The sequence below is a fragment of the Notolepis coatsorum genome, assembly GCF_963971535.1.
Source record: "Notolepis coatsorum genome assembly, chromosome: 12".
Lineage (NCBI taxonomy): Eukaryota > Metazoa > Chordata > Actinopteri > Aulopiformes > Paralepididae > Notolepis > Notolepis coatsorum.
The window spans coordinates 53,979,876-53,998,054 of record NC_140176.1 but is presented as its reverse complement, the minus strand read 5'-3'; the positions used below and the strand labels follow the sequence as shown (position 1 = coordinate 53,998,054).

General features: G+C 41.8%; 1 protein-coding gene across 1 annotated transcript in view; it reads right to left on the bottom strand.

Moving 5' to 3' along the window:
* The window catches only part of LOC311238303 (cadherin-7-like), a gene marked incomplete at both ends in the record, with an annotated part of 370,362 nt that overhangs the window by 93,395 nt on the left and 258,788 nt on the right, over window positions 1-18,179 (bottom strand). The window contains 2 exons of the mRNA XM_084326328.1: window positions 837-973; window positions 15,425-15,678. Of these exons, the coding sequence (XP_084182454.1) occupies window positions 837-973; window positions 15,425-15,678 (391 nt within the window). The remainder of the gene's footprint in view (window positions 1-836; window positions 974-15,424; window positions 15,679-18,179) is intronic.

Sequence of the window (18,179 nt, the reverse complement as noted above, 5' to 3'; positions counted from 1 at the left end):
GAGGCTGGTTGTGGCACTTCGCATGCTTATTACTGTCGTTACTTCCTTTTGTCGCTATAAGTAGCGAGTATTCAAAGAGTGTCTGTATTGTTACGTACATACATACAGCATCTTTTGAAATGCAAAATAATAGCAAGGTTTAAATATTTTTTAAATAATAATAATAACACACTTTTAGAATCCTTCTGAAGGTGTGACGGCAGAGAACATTTCTGCAATTCCATGCTGACATGTTTGTCTTTTCCAACTCGTATGGACGGGTTGTGGTCTGTCGAGAGCGTTCAAGGGATGTTCAGGCTGTTGTCCACTGTGTTTACGTATGGCTGTAACATGACAGAGGGAGGACAGAAACACCCCTGTGTCCTTGGATCCGTCGAGAGCGCTAGCGGAAAAAAAGAAAATAATAATAAGGCATGAGGCATCTCGCTACGTCACATTAGCATAGATCATCAGTGGGTTACCGCGCCTAGTCTTAGTCAGCACCTCGTCCACTCGCACACACGCCACGGCTCAGGGAGACCCGGAGGTCGTAGCGACCGGCCGGCGTGTGAATTAACATTCCCTGACAGCCCCCTGCCCCGACCCCAACGCCTCCTCCTCGCTGTAATGTAGGCAGCGTGGTGTGTGGGGGGAGGGGTGCGGGTAGGAAAGGGGAGGAGAGGAGCGGAGAGGAGAGAGGGGTGGTGGCGGCGGTGATTCATCTGGTTGACAGGCCAGAGAGGTCCGCGAGGGCCTTATATACACACTTATATACGTCCTCTCGTACGGTGACGCCAACCGGCCTGATTCCGAGGCGGGACATCCGCGCGTACGGAAGAGGGGGCCGTTGTACTCACGGCTCTCGATGGCGAAGATAGTGAGGTTGTGGATGGAGTTGGCTTCCCTGTCCAGAGGCTTGGCGGTGCTGATGATTCCGCTGAGGGCGTCCACGTTAAAGAAACGCTCCAAGTCTGTGTTCCTGTCAATGGAGTACCTGGACACACACACACACACACACACACACACACACACACACACACACACACACACACACACACACACACACACACACACACACACACACGCACACACACACACACACACACACACACACACACACACACACACACACACACACACACACACACACACACACATTTTATTGCCCCTGTCTTTAACACATTGGACTTCATTCACCAACATTGTCGTACGTTTCCTCTTAACTTACCTTGTTGGAAGTTTGTAAGATAAAACCTACGACAGTTACCCCTGGATTCATCAACGTGTGGAGAGGTTCTCTTAATTTGCCAAAATGATCGCAGCTACGATCCCCTGAATGAAGTACAGTACGTCACTCATTCATAAACTGGAAGCGCATTCTCGTACACCTGCATTTGCATACAGACACGCCTGCTAGCTACTTATAAGATGAGGGCTGTGTGCAAAACGAAAGCGAGAGGCTCAACATTGCATCTCTGCTATTCTGACCCCTGTATTCAACAGGTAGCGCAGAAGCGATTTGTGACTGATCACAATTAAAATGTATTGTCATCATACTTTGAAATTTGAAATTTATTTGAAGGATAAACCCCTTGAGATATGCTATCTCGTTTTCGAGGGGGTCCTTATACAGGGGGTCTGTATAAGGGAGTCCTTATACAGCACATGTACAATGCAATGGAAATAAGTTTGGCCTCTAACCAGAGTACAAATGTAACAGTAAAGTGAAGTTTCTTCACCTTCTTGAGATCGAAAAATCGAAGCAAATGATTAAAGGGCAGATTATTTACAGGGGGTTCTATACAGCACTGAATTTTGCCACAATTTGAAATATGAATATAGAATATAGAATATCAAGGCCTATAAATGACCTTATTATGGCCGATTCACACATCTATGGATCGGGCCAAATCTACTCTTTCCAATGGCAGAGGTAAATCTGGATTTAGTACCACCAGGCGCCCCTGACGGCAGCAAAAACATGAATGAAATCTACTGTAAGTACAGTTACTTTTTTATAATGTAAATTGCTCTGCCATTTTTCACAGAAAGGTGAACTACGTTCTATTTTATGGCAATAACGTTCAGGTTTGTGAGATATGATCCTGAAAACTATGCTGAAAAATTATTTCACATCAGACGGCTCAAAGTTTGACAGGGGCTGGCATGAGCTGGGTAGTGTAGTTTTTCGAAATTTCGAAAGCCCATCGAAAGCCCGAGGTCTCTTCCTTCAAAAGACTACACTCACTTGTGGCTGTGCCACTTCCTCCCGTCAATTATGCACATGTTTCTGACTCAATACGCTGAGATGTCTATAAACTCATATTTCACAAATAACACTTAAAATCATTGGTAAACAAACGTAGTGCTGAAAATATGCAATTTGACTGCTGTTTTGACAGGGTTAGGGTCTTTACTCTTGGCTACATTTGAAAAGAAAATGCAACATTAATTAATACATTCTGTATTGATCGATTTTAGGGGTGTTCCGCGTGAGTAATCAATTGATCGATTACTCACGGCTATGAAAAAACTCTATCTTAAATTAGTGTTTTAGACTTTGTTCTTTTATTTTGAAACCCCCCGACCAGAAGTATTATTGTTGACAACTTGTCTCGTCCGGTTCTGTGTTTGAGCTAACGCTAGTTAAGCTAGCTAATATTTGTCTTCCTTTGACTTGTTGAAAATGTCTAGGATACAAATATTGAGGTTCCGTGTGGACGAAATGTGCATACGATAAAATACTTTGGCAGATACACCCAAACTCGTCTCCGTGTGGATATGGAGAAGTGGGGTTGGGACACACTGTCGAGTCTTGACTTTAGGCACATAGCGGACATTTACGCATATAACGTAGAATAGTTGCGCATATTTCTGCGGTCAAAAATAGTTAATAAAAGTTAAGACGTATGTAGTACCTACTTACTGGTCACAGGAGTCTTCAATAACATTTGGATGGTAATTTATTTTGTGAATACATTTGTTGAAACAACATATTTGTTGGCAGACGACTCCTTATAAACACTGCTATCTAACGTTAGCAAGCTAAGCATGCATAGCTCGACCTGTGTAACGTTAAGTAACTTGTGTTCCTCCACGAGTAATCAATCACTACTCGAGTACATCATGCAATCAAACAATCTGGATTTTTTTTAAATGCCCATCCCTAATAGATTTATGGCGTGATATCAATCTCGGCCCTGTACCGGGCCCGTCGGGTTTAAGGGCTTAAGAATATGCGCACACCAGTCTGTCCAGACTGCTCTTCCGTGCTCGTAAATCCTGCTCTTAGCTACGAGCAAATCCCTGAGAAGGAACCGTTCATGAATGCCAAAATCGGCCCGAAAAGGTCTTAACACTTTGATTACCAGCAATGCGGTGCGCCTTACCCCCATTGAATGCCACCACCCACTTCAATGATAGCGTTGTGAACGCATATACTATATCTTAAAGTATGGCTATGTGTATAATATGGCCGTCGCTTATCAATGACTTGTTTGCAGTCAACATTGTCGAAACGGATTGTTTTTTAATCAGTTCATTTCCGTTTTATACCATTTTGAAAAACCCTCGTTTTCTTGAAAGTTTCAGGAAAATATAAAGATTCTGTGATAAACAGCCTTTACTGGAATATTCTGGAATACACAAAAAACGTTGTAATTTTCCTGCCTATTTATGAATCGTTTTCAAATAAACGCTAGATTATCGATAGTATATGTGTAATAATAATAATAATAGATCAAATTTATATAGCGCCTTTCATAGAACCCAAGGTCGCTTATGTACGCTAGAGAAGCGAGCTGGAAAATCTATTCTCTCATTTCCTGATCAGCGCGCACACACACACACACACACACACACACACACACACATATGGCACACGCTGATAAATCAAATCAAATTTATTTGTAAGGCCCGACAACACACGTTAATGTCCCCATGGGCCGTACACTTCTTCTTTAAACAAGTCAAGAAGAAACATCACAATAAGTCAAGAACAAAACAAGAACACCATAAGGTCCAAAAAATATTAAATAAATGCAAAAAAATTTATAAATGCAACACTCCCAGACATACCCCACACGAAGGTAAGGAAAAACTCACTAATACCTAGCAATAGGAGGGGTATAGAGAGTTCCCATGTTTGTAGTGGGCAGAAATGGAGCAATAAATACAAGTAGTGAGCATATGCATACATGGTGACAGAATCATAGTATATAAGAAAATTGTGAAGACAGAGGTTAAAAGGTTCTCCTATGTCTGCAGAAAAGCAGACAAGGGAGCAAATAGACATCCTAACTAAACTAGACAGATTAATCTAAGGGTCAGGCCCCGACCAGGTGAGATCAGGGTAGGTTGAAGGAGAGAGAGAAAAGATGGGTCTTAAGCAGGGATTTAAAAGCTTCGACAGAGCAGGCGCCCCTGACGACGGCAGGTAAATCAGAGAAATCAGAAACAAACAAAAAAAATAACAAAAAAAAATTGGAAACTGGATTTCCCCCCCCCCCCATCAGTCTAATCCAATGGGGTGCAGTTACACAGGGAGAGACGATAGGGGGTGGTATTTTCCCAATGGATCGCAGAGAGAGGTTGCTCCACTAACGTGAGACTAGATTGATGAAATATGAATTCAAATCGCTAATAAAAAAAAAAGACAAACAAACGCTATATGTCGTTGCTGGCATTCAACGGTCGGCATGAACTAACGACATATAGCGTTGTTGGCACTCAAAGTGTTAAGCTATGATGACATTTTATCCTAACTTTTGTCTTAAGTCCGTTGGTGAATGAGACCCATTGTGTGTTCGTAGGTGTATACAGTGTGTTTTAGCTGATATCAGCAAATTTCCACATTCAGTCGGTGCGCTTGTTATTAACTTGAATAGCTTGCAGTAGAGTAACATTAGCGAACATAAACGACAGTGATTTTCATCAAGGGTAAATTACCTATGCCTAGGGAATTTCAAGCATATTTTCAATCCTTCTCAAGCCTGAATCGTAGGCTGAGATCTAGCTAAACACACATTTTATACACCTATGAACATTAAAGCCAGGGACAATCTCTGTTAATGGCGATAAGACATATTTAGACTGGTATGGTCCTTTACAACATTTTATCCAGCACCTCTGAAATAAGTAAGGACCAGTGGCATTCTACCCTTAGAACATCACAACTGTTCTTCCTACAGGGTTTTATTACAGCCATCCGGCGAGATGTTCTTCACTGTTTGTAATGTGTGTGGTCACCTGCAGTCTTAAACCATTATCCAGTACAGTATTATAAAAGTACTCAAACATATCTGAAAGCCTTCGCCACGATGCTATCATGATCATTATTGTACAGTTAAGAGTCATTAACGTCTGTAGTCTGGTGAGTGCGGCTCCACATCAAGCTGTGATATAGTTTATTTTTGTATCACAAGCATTCACTCATTAAATCCTTTCAATCCATACACGGCAACTCATATTTCTGGAGACAGAAACGACAGCTTCAATTAGTCTAAACCAATGGGTATTATTCAATGAAATCTGACTCCTGTGGTTGCATTGGTTCCACAATAATTTCCATTTCAACAGCTTATAACGGACACAGGCGCGGAAAGAAGGCAATTTACAACCACAATGGTGAAGTAATTAGATTTTATGATTAAGATTACTAACAATTCTAACAGAGGAGTCATGAATACCATGGAATATTCATTCAATTAATGTGTAATGTGGTGTGGATCTCAGGAGTGACACCACACAGATTGGCTTTCTGAGTGTTTGTTTTGTGTCATAAATGCCAGGGCACTAGCATTGAGCCTTGACCCTCCCATGGGAATGCCGGCCTTTCTTATGTTCAAGATGGCATTTCGCTTTTTGCAAATGTGGCACTCTTTAATACCCCCCTCCCACACACACACACACGCACACGCAACCACGCACACACACACACACACACACACACACACACACACACACACACACACACACACACACACACACACACGCACGCACACACGCACACACACACGCACGCACGCACGCACGCACGCACGCACACACACACACACACACACACACACACACACACACACACACACACACACACACACACACACACACACACCCCACCATCTGGCATTATGTCTGGGTCACCGCCACCGAGGGACTGGACAGCTCAAGTGGTTGTACTGTGTAAGTGTAGGTTCTGAGTGGTTGTACTGGGTAAGTGTAGGTTCTGAGTGGTTGTATTTGTGTAGTAGTGTAGGTTCTCAATGGTTGTAGGAGTGTAGTAGTGTAAATTCTCAATGGTTGTTGTAGTGGTGTAGTAGTGTAGGTTCTGAGTGGTTGTAGTGGTGTAGTAGTGTAGGTTCTGAGTGGTTGTTGTAGTGGTAGGGCGGGCCATACTTTTTTTTTTTGGAAAATCAATCGAGTGGGGTGTCTAAAATACGTGTTTTTTTGTGGGGAATTCAAATATGGGATTATTTTTCTAATCGGATAACTCCTACCTACATTGTTTTGGATTTCAAAATGGCAGATTTGACCATTTTTCACCCCTTGGCCATACATGGATGCCAACATGAATCTGAAGGAAATCATAACATGCAAGGTGTCTAAATGATGTGTTTCTTAATGGGGAATTCAAATATGAGTTCATTTTTGGGATAGGATAACTCTAACCTACATAATTTTGGATTTCAAAATGGCAGATTTTACCATTTTTCACCCCTTGGCCATACATGGATGCCAACATGAATCTGAAGGAAATCCTAACATGCAAGGTGTCTAAATGATGTGTTTCTTAATGGGGAATTCAAATATGAGGTCATTTTTGGGATAGGATAACTCTAACCTGCATAATTTTGGATTTCAAAATGGCCGATTTTACCATTTTTCACCCCTTGGCCATACATGGATGCCAACATGAAGCTGAAGGAAATCCTAACATGCAAGGTGTCTAAATGATGTGTTTCTTAATGGGGAATTCAAATATGATTTCATTTTTGGGATAGGATAACTCTAACCTGCATAATTTTGGATTTCAAAATGGCTGATTTTACCATTTAAGTGATGTCATAATAGAACCGGCTAGAACAGGCTAGAACATTAGCTCTGCCACAACATTCTGAAACGTTCGTGATGATGTCATAGCTGAACATTCTAGAACCGCTCACGTCCCTATATAAGTGGAAGAAGAAGATGTTTGTATTGTGATTGTATGACAAGAGGAGCAGAGAAGAAGGAGACAGAGACGATAGAAATGTGTTTTGAAGATGAGAAGAAGAAGAAGAAGAAGAGTGTAAACTTTCTCAATTGTGGGCGAAGCAAGAATTGTGGAGGGCAGTAATACGCCTCGATGCGTCTACACTGCCGGAAATTCAAATAAGAAGAAGTAGAAGAAGAGGAAGAATCTGCTACAGTCCATAATTTCCTCTCATATTGCATGCAGCCAATAAGGTACGTTTGGGGTCGTAAATGTTGCTATGTGTAGGCCCATAGATGTAAATTACCTTGTTGTATATTATTTGTGTTAGAATAATTTATGTGGTGCATCGCTAGCTTGAACTAGCTAGCTAGCTAGAACTAGCTAGCTAGCTAGGAGCTACATGTGAAGGAAAATAAGGACTTGTGAAGAGAATATAATATATCTTCTTTTTTTATTTTAGGTTGAAAATGTCTCACGTCAGAACAAGGACACAATCCTTTTCTCATTTAAATAATCTTGTTGGCACTGGGCGAGAGCTGTTGGTGTCTGACCTGCCAACTGTGAGGGATATCCTGAGGTATGGCATCTACTTGAGGGAGCAAAGTGAAGATGACAGGAGGAACTATCCAATTCTCCACTTGCACAAATTGAAAGTAGGCACTTCCGGCTGACTTCCGGTTGCCAATAGTACTTCCTGTCCCATCCAAATACATTGGTTTTAGCTACTTTTCTCCCCTTATTTAAACAACTTTGTTGGCACAGAGAGGCAATGAAACGTTTGTATTATTATAGTATAGAATGTATTTAATAAGCAAACGTTTGTCAGCAGGGTTTTTGGGCTGTATTTCATGTAAAAACGTTTACTGTTAGTTTCCTTGCTCAGCCAGCATTAGCCTTCATTAGCTAACAGAAGCTAGTGGTTAAACAGGCCGGATTAGCTTTGAGCTAACTATCTTTCCCGACCCATGTATTCATTCCATTCTAAACATAACGTCAGTTTACAAAACATGACCTGTCTATATAACGTTGAGGAACAAATTATAAGTGTGTGGGTGTGTGTTTTGGTGAACATTGGACTGCAAACAGAAAATGCATCACAGTTAGACAGTAGCTACTGTTAGCTGCCCTCCGGATTAGCTTTGAGCTAACTATCTTTCCCGACCCATGTATTCATTCCATTCTAAACATAACGTCAGTTTACAAAACATGACCTGTCTATATAACGTTGAGGAACAAATTATAAGTGTGTGGGTGTGTGTTTTGGTGAACATTGGACTGCAAACAGAAAATGCATCACAGTTAGACAGTAGCTACTGTTAGCTGCCCTCCGGATTAGCTTTGAGCTAACTATCTTTCCCGACCCATGTATTCATTCCATTCTAAACATAACGTCAGTTTACAAAACATGACCTGTCTATATAACGTTGAGGAACGTTATCTCCCGGGACGAGTAGCCACGTTAGTTAGCCAACAACCAGCCAGGCAGCGCCGTTATCTCCCGGGACGAGTAGCCACGTTAGTTAGCCAGCAACCAGTCAACCTAACGTTAGCTGGCTCCAGCAGCTTGTCGATGTCGTCGGGAGCATTTAGCCTGCTGGCTACCTAGCTCCACTTCAACCAGCATCGGGAGCTCCAGCAGCTTGTCGATGTGCTAATAGCCTCAGCAAGCTAACGTTAGCTGGCTCCAGCAGCTTGTCGATCTGCTGGAGCCAGCTAATGTTAGATTGGCTCCAGCAGCTTGTCGATCTGCTGGAGCCAGCTAACGTTAGGTTGACTGGTTGCTGGCTAACTAACGTGGCTACTCGTCCCGGGAGATAACGGCGCTGCCTGGCTGGTTGTTGGCTAACTAACGTGGCTACTCGTCCCGGGAGATAACGTTCCTCAACGTTATATAGACAGGTCATGTTTTGTAAACTGACGTTATGTTTAGAATGGAATGAATACATGGGTCGGGAAAGATAGTTAGCTCAAAGCTAATCCGGAGGGCAGCTAACAGTAGCTACTGTCTAACTGTGATGCATTTTCTGTTTGCAGTCCAATGTTCACCAAAACACACACCCACACACTTATAATTTGTTCCTCAACGTTATATAGACAGGTCATGTTTTGTAAACTAACGTTATGTTTAGAATGGAATGAATACATGGGTCGGGAAAGATAGTTAGCTCAAAGCTAATCCGGAGGGCAGCTAACAGTAGCTACTGTCTAACTGTGATGCATTTTCTGTTTGCAGTCCAATGTTCACCAAAACACACACCCACACACACTTATAATTTGTTCCTCAACGTTATATAGACAGGTCATGTTTTGTAAACTAACGTTATGTTTAGAATGGAATGAATACATGGGTCGGGAAAGATAGTTAGCTCAAAGCTAATCCGGCCTGTTTAACCACTAGCTTCTGTTAGCTAATGAAGGCTAATGCTGGCTGAGCAAGGAAACTAACAGTAAACGTTTTTACATGAAATACAGCCCAAAAACCCTGCTGACAAACGTTTGCTTATTAAATACATTCTATACTATAATAATACAAACGTTTCATTGCCTCTCTGTGCCGACAAAGTTGTTTAAATAAGGGGAGAAAAGTAGCTAAAACCAATGTATTTGGATGGGACAGGAAGTACTATTGGCAACCGGAAGTCAGCCGGAAGTGCCTACTTTCAATTTGTGCAAGTGGAGAATGGACCAGCTAATGAGTGACATCTACTCCGGTCTGATTTGTCAGTGGAAGAAAGCTAATGCTCTTTTCAAGTCACCTGTTGTCAATAAAAAGGTGACCATCATGACCAAGCTCAAGGAGATGTGGAACCAGGCAGTGAGCTTTTATCTTGGGAGAAGCAAACTTGAGAGTTTAATTGTCAAGTTGGACAAGTTATTTGATATTTTAACTTGCAAGTGCCAGATTACTAGTTGTGAGGAGGCAGGTTGTGAGGGTTGTGTGATGCAAGCCTGCATTAACTGTTGCTGCAGCAAAGACAAAAAGATTCCTGTGAAAGATATTGCCTACATCAAGGGACAGAGGGAAAAGGTTGTAAGTAAAGGACCACACCAAATGGCTGGAGCTGATCTGCCTGAGCACAAGAGACATGTGAAAACATTGGAAAGGGAGGGGATGGAAAAGAAGGCAGAGAAAAGGAGAAGGGGCAAAGAAGAAAGCTTTGCAGCAGCAGACAAGGTTGCCAGGAAGGATGTTGAGAGCTTCCTTACAGTCCCTGAAGTTGAGCTCATTCCTGAAACTGACCCTGCAGCTTCAGCAAAGCTACGGAAAAATTATGATGAGATTCCAAACATCGCCCTTGCTAGTGTAAGGTATGGCATAGGTCTAAGGCCAACTGCAGCTATAGCAACTGCAGCTCTGATTGATGCAGGACTCATCTTAGAAGATGACAGAAGTAAAGTGATTGATAAGAACAAGGTTAAGAGAGCACAAGAAAAGTTGATGCAAGAGCTGGGGGAAGAGTTTGAGGAGAAGTGCAGGGAGGAGGGGGGGATCTCCTGTATCCTCTTTGATGGGCGGATTGACATGACCAATGTGATGATGGAAGCTGAGGGCAGTGACCAATCTTTTCCTGCAAAGATCAAGGAAGAACACTATAGTGTTGCTAGTGAGCCTGGCAGCAACTATCTGTTCCACTTTACACCAGAGAAAGCAACTAAAGAGGAGTCCCATGCAGAGAAGATTGCTAAGGTCCTGTTTGCCTGGCTGAAAGAGAGAGGTTCTGATAAGACCTTGTGGGCCATTGGAGGAGACTCGACCAATGTCAACACTGGAGTGAAGGCAGGTGTAATGCGGAAGCTGGAGCTGCACCTGGGGAGAAAGCTGGTCTGGTTGGTGTGCAACCTGCACACTGGTGAACTTCCACTGCGCCGTCTCATTGTTGAAGTTGATGGGGCTACTCTGTCAGACAACAAATTGTCTGGGCCAATAGGACAGCTCCTTGATTCTGTTACAGACTTGGAGATCAATCCTAACTTCACCAAGATCTTTCTTGGCCCTCCGCTGATCAAGCTGCCTGAGAAGATCATTCAAGATCTCTCAACTGATCAACACTATGGCTATAAGCTGGTCTGTGCAATCAGGGATGGAGTGCTTTCTGCAAGGCTGGCTCTGCTGGAGATTGGACCGGTAAACCACAGCCGCTGGCTCACCACAGCAAACAGACCCCTCAGGCTCTGGGTGTCAAAGCATCAACTTAAAAGAAAGAACCTGAATAATCTACAATGCATTGTGGAATTCATCATTGGAGTGTATTATCCATGTTGGTTCAACATGAAAGTCAAGCACTCCTGGATCGAAGGGCCTAGGCACATCCTGTTTCAGCTGGACTGCCTCAAGTCTCAGAGGAAGGAGGTGCTGGATGTTGTGATGCCAACTGTGAGAAGATCTGCTTGGTATGCCCACAGTGAAGCCATCCTCCAAACACTGCTGTGCTCTGAGGATCAAAAAGAGAGAATTGAGGGGGTGGAGAGAATCCTGGCCATCAGGGGAGAGGGGGATCCAGACACTCAGCTGGGAGACTCCTGTGTCAGGATCAGAAGAACACCTCACATCAATAGTGACGCTTCCAGCATTGGTGGCTTAATCAGCTGGTCAGAAGATGTGTCAGAGCCACCTCTCACCTGCTCCCTAAGCACCTCCGAGGTGAAGAACTTCATCAACACCCCCATGGAGGTTCTCGACTGGCCTTGCCACACACAAAGCATCGAGAGGGTTGTTAAAATGGTGACTGAGGCCTCTGCTAAGTACTTTTCACAAGAAAAAAGGGATGGAGGGATCAGGGCTCAGGAGACCAGCAGGAGGCTGATGTCCAAGAATGAATCCAAGCAGGACTTGTGCAACCTGATCAAATTTAAGAAGATAGATGATTGATGGAGCCCCATGGATTTTCTCAATAGGCTACATTGAGACGTTTGTTAAAATGGTTACAGAGGTTTCTGCTGAGTAGTTCTGGAAAGAGCTCACCTATTTATGGCTGACGTTGACTTTAAGTTTGTGTTTGTAGGTTGGTGGCTAAAGCAGTACAGTAGGAGATCTTGCCATCCAAGAATGAGTCCAATCAAGATATTGGAACCTGGCAAAGTTCAAGAAGTCAGGAAATCGAGATTTAGCACTTAGGTGTTTGTGTGCATTACAAATACAATTTATTATTGTTAGTATTATTATTATTATTGATCTTTGGAGTTGTATCCAGTTATATACAGTTCACTTGTTAATAAATTTGATGGCTTTGTCATTATAAATGATTTCCCATATATTTTTTATCTTTGCAATTTTGTAATACAATACAATGGGTTCAAATGGTAAAATCAGCCATTTTGAAATCCAAGATTATGCAGGTTATATTTATCCTATCCCAAAAATGACCTCATATTTGAATTCCCCATTAAGAAACACATCATTTAGACATATTGCATGTTAGGAATTCCTTCAGATTCATGTTATCATCCATGTATGGCCAAGGGGTGAACAATGGTAAAATCGGCCATTTTGAAATCCAAAATGATGTAGGTTAGAGTTATCCTATCCCAAAAATGAACTCATATTTGAATTCCCCATTAAGAAACACATCATTTAGACACCTTGCATGTTAGGATTTCCTTCAGATTCATGTTGGCATCCATGTATGGCCAAGGGGTGAAAAATTGTCAAATCGGCCATTTTGAAATCCAAAACAATGTAGGTAGGAGTTATCCGATTAGAAAAATAATCCCACATTTGAATTCCCCACAAAAAACACGTATTTTAGACACCCCACTCGATTGATTTTCCAAAAAAAGAAAATATGGCCCGCCCTAGTGGTGTAGTAGGGTAGGTTCTCAATGGTTGTTGTTTTTGTGGTGTAGTAGTGTAGGTTCTGAGTGGTTGTTGTAGTGGTATAGTAGTGTAGGTTCTGAGTGGTTGTAGTGGTGTAGTAGTATAGGCTCTGAGTGGTTGTTGTAGTGGTGTAGTAGTGTAGGTTCTGAGTGGTTGTAGTGGTGTAGTAGTGTAGGTTCTGAGTGGTTGTTGTAGTGGTGTAGTAGTGTAGGTTCTGAGTGGTTGTTGTAGTGGTGTAGTAGTGTAGGTTCTGAGTGGTTGTAGTGGTGTAGTATATGTTCTGAGTGGTTGTTGTAGTGGTGTAGTAGTGTAGGTTCTGAGTGGTTGTAGTGGTGTAGTAGTGTAGGTTCTGAGTGGTTGGTTCTAGTGTATGTTCTGAGTGGTTGGTTGTAGTTGTGTAGTAGTGTAGGTTCTGAGTGGTTGCAGTGGTGTAGTAGTGTAGGTTCTGAGTGGTTGTAGTGGTTAAGTGTAGGTTATGCGTGGTTGTAGTGGTTAAGTGTAGGTTCTGAGTGGTTGTAGACAAATGTGAAACTAAGACATTGTTTTGCAAGTCCCAAGTAAGTCTATAAGTCACAAGTCTGAAAGGTTGGGATTTGAGTCCTAAACTAAAAATAAATGAGTTATTTACAAATGTAATGCTATTTCAAATGTTTAAAGCCAACAGAGTTATAGTTAGCGATAGTGGCTCAGGAGGTAGAGCAGTCGTCTGGTAATCAGATGGTTCCTGGTTTGATTGTCGTTCCTACCAACAGTGTCCTTGAGCAGGGACATAAACTGCTCCTTATGAGCTGGTTGGCACTTTGTATAACCAACTTGGTTGCCTCCACTGTTGGTGTGTGAGTGAATTAGTGAATGTGAGGCATAAGTTGCAAAAGCGTTTAGGAGAAAAGTGCTAAATAATAATGCTAATAGTGCTAAATAAATGCTAATTTAACCCCTTAAGCCTGATCGGCCCGGTACTGGTACGAGATTCACGTCACAAATAGATCAATACAGTCCGTATTGAGTAATGTTGTGTTTCTTTTTCAAATATAGCCAAGAGTAAAAGACCCTAACCCTATCAAAACAGCAGTCAAATTGTATATGTTCAGAACTATGTTTGTTTAGCAATGATTTTAAGTGTTAATTAGCTAAAAAAAGAAATGCGCATTGCATTGGAAACCGGATGATTTAGACGTGAGGACATGACGCCCTCATGAAAAAGATAAGAGTATAAGATGATCCTTTATTAATCCCCTTGGGGAAATTCGGGTGTCAAAGCAGCATGGGGGGGGGGGGGGTACAAGGTGGGGGATACAGAGCTTCACAGTCTATACAGCCCTGTATCTATATACGCTATAGATACAATATAAAATAAAATATAAATACAAATACAACTTTGTTGTAGAGCCTGATGGCTGACCGGCCCGCGTGAATACTTTCGACAACAAATGTTTGTTTCCGCGTTCGAGTTTTGCGCTCTGATTGGCCAGGTCATGTGACATGTGCGCCAATCGTGGGACAGCAAGTTCTGCGCCTATTTCCGGGTCTAACAGCCTGCAAACTACCTGGCGTTCTATCGCCATGCTCTAAGACAAACTCTAACCTTAACCAACTTCGAAAGAGCGCCTAAGCTTAACCAGTGTAGAAACTTGCAGTCCCACGATTGGCGCACATGTCACATGACCAGAAACGCGTGTGGTCAATCAGAGACGCGGAAACAAACATTTGTTGTCGAAAGTATTCAGGCGACCGGCCCATCGCTTTAATCAATGAGAGGACTGGGAGATTTGCGAGTGCTTAAAAATATATATCTTAAATTATGGCTATGGGTCTAATACACTTGTCGATTATCAGTGAGTTGCTTGCAGTCAACATGTACAAAACGGATTGTTTTTTCATCTGTACATTTCCGTTTGATACCGTTTTGAATAGGAGTATGGTTTTGGTGGTTTCTAGTAATTCCAGAGAAAGACGCGATAATAGCCCTTTAGTGGAATACACAAAACACGTTGTAATTATTCGGCTGATTATCGAATCTTCCTGAAATCAATGCTAGATCATCATTATTGTCCTTCCTCGTGCATTCATGAAATGGCTCTCGTAGCGTGTTCAAAGCCTTTTGATCTTTGTAAGAATTTTACATTTGAACACACACACACACACACACACACACACACACACACACACACACACACACGCGCGCGCGCGAACAATACCATACATTTAATTTAGCCACTTAGGCAAGATGTGCCACATGGAAATGAAATGTGAGCGAAAGGGAGTATAAGTGTGAGAAAGTGTTAACCCTTTCACTGCCACACAACAGAAGGTTAACCCTTTACTATCACACAACCGACGGTCGCCGGTGAAAGGGTTAACTGTTTTGGTAGTGCAGCAGTGAAAGGGTTAATGGTAATGGCAGGTAATAACAATAACAATAAATCGAGCAGCTCTACCTGATGGCACTGTTGGAGGTATCGGGATCGTGAGCAGACACACGCCCGATGGAGGTGCCCACCCTGGCGTCCTCTGAGACCACCATCTTGCTGAGCGGAGTGGCGAAGACGGGCGGCTCGTTCATGTCCTCCACTGTCACTTTGACCGACGTCGTGTCACTAAACGGCCCCGCGCTCAAAAAGTTGGAGTCAATATTGCGATTTGTGGCCTCGACTCTCAGTGAAAAGCTGTTCTTTGTCTCAAAGTCCAAAGGCTGACAAAGACAGACGGAGAAATAAAACACATGGCAGAGAAAGAAAGAAAGAAAGAAAGAAAGAAAGAAAGAAAGAAAGAAAGAAAGAAAGAAAGAAAGAAAGAAAGAAAGAAAGAAAGAAAGAAAGAAAGAAAGAAAGAAAGAAATTATTGGCATTTTCCTTGTGATGTAGTGACATAACTGTGTGTAATGTGTGTGGTAATGTTGAGCAGTCAAAACTCTGATCTTCCAGCCAAAGCACATCCTGAGTGGCCAGACACCAAGTGCACCTGACTGCCTTTTGAGGAAATTATGTGCTATAAATATATCTGTGTGTGGGAATCATTCATGCTAGCCTTGCTGCATTTGGGGAGAGTTTGAATTCCAAATAGCTACCCTTCAAACCACAGTCTATAGTACTGAGTAAGGGTGTGCAGAGATGTCATTATCTGTATCTGTATCTGTTCAACCAACTGTTCTGTTCACATGTTCATTTAGTTTGAGAGTTATTGGTAGTAAATTAGTTTGAATATGGCCACCAGTGATGGGTCGTATTGTGTTAATTACAGCTCAATGAAATGATAAAGTAGCGGTTCCTGTAAGACAAAGTATTGATATTCTTTCATCTACATTATTTCATGGTGCTGTAATTAACACAAGGATCCAATGTCCCTGAATGTATTTACTCTCACTAACTGAATGTGTCAAACGAAATGAATGTGTGCAAAACTGTTTTTGAATGTCTGTGAGATTATGTGCAAAAATAATCTCAATATTTATATATATATAGGTATATTTATAAAATATATAAATACATCTAAATAAATGCTCCTTTAACACTAGAACAGTGGGCCTTGTGCACACCCCACCTTCCCCCCTCTTCTAAACCAGTGGTGTATGTTCTTTTTACACAGCCTGTAAAGTAAAATGTAGGCTGCACATAACATTTAGTTGTTTTATGACAATAAAGTTGAATCTAATCTAATCCTTGTATGATGTTCTCAACGTTATAGAGCAAACAAAGTCTAAGCATGATGCTTACAATATACTGTATGCACATCCAAAACAAATCTTAAAAAAATACTCATGTCTCTCCTACAAATTAAAATTGGCCCATGTTCAATATTTAGTAAGTCCATTATCTAACGAAATCTTCATACATAATGATAAATAGCCTAAATATGAAATGGGTGGACTATTTTGCATGAATGACGAATGATGAGCACTACCTCCCGTTCATCCATTGAGCAGTTTCCCCGTGTCTGGTCGTTAAACTGATATTACCATCACGTCTGCGATCAAAAGATACCTATAGTCATGAATATTTTCTTGATTTGAAGGAGTGGAAATATTTGTAATAATTTTTGGAACAGTGTGTGTCTGGGGAAAAAGTGAGAGAGAAAAAGCCATAGGATTTGCAGTTGTCCTCAATATCTCTGCAATGGCTGCGAGTTTTCAGTAACCGCGTTTGTATTCATCATGGCAACTCGTGGCAACTTTTGAACATAATTATATCTATAAATCACATTCCTGGAATTGGCACATCAGTAAAGGCGTACTCTCAGTGGAGGGACGGGAGGCGGAGACATTGTTGCGTCAATGGTAGGGGTGTAAAGGTACACGTATCCGTACCGAACCGAACCGTTTCAGTGTGTACCGTACCGTACCGAACGGCTGTGTATAGTGTACCGAACGAATACAACGGTACGCTAACCACTAACGACCGCCCACCGGGGGCTGTTTTTTTCATAATCTAATATAATTATTATTATATATTTAGTTTTTCACAAGTCGATTATTCATTTCAATATAGAATATTCGTTGACAGCCCTACAAGTACAATTAGTTACTGCACACTACATCGCCCGTGAGTGGAACATAGAAAACAAAACTTTCCCCCACTGTACCGAAAACCCGTACCGAACCGTGACTTCAAAACCGAGGTACGTACCGAACCGTGGTTTTTGTGTACCGTTACACCCCTATAGTCAATGGCATGCATGATCTTTTTCTTTTTCTTTCAGATAATAAAGAGTATAAACATTATCTTTGTCCATCTCATTATCCATGCTTTACCGAATTCATATTATAATTCATTTGGGCTGATCCCTAGTACTGAGTCACTAATGATTGCAAAAAGAGGGTATAACCCTAAATGACTTGGTATACTGTCATTTGTACACTGCTTCAAACCTTGCACATATTCAGACATCAACAAAATCGTTTCCTCAGACATTTTCAGATTGACTGTGAGAGCAATATTATTAATTAAGAAAAGGCATGCATCATGGTAAAAGGCATTTTGAATTAAAGGTTACAGCATGGTATGCGAACATTGATGTGACACTTTCATTGGCTACGACACTATGCTGTCTGAGGTTGGCTGATCAAATTTTCCCAGCTGAACTATGGCTCTTAGCCAACAACGCTTCTCTCCCCTACAAAAGCATGGCAGCAATAAACTGTAACATCTTGTGCATGGCCAAAGGAGACCTGACTTAATAATAATAATAATAATAATA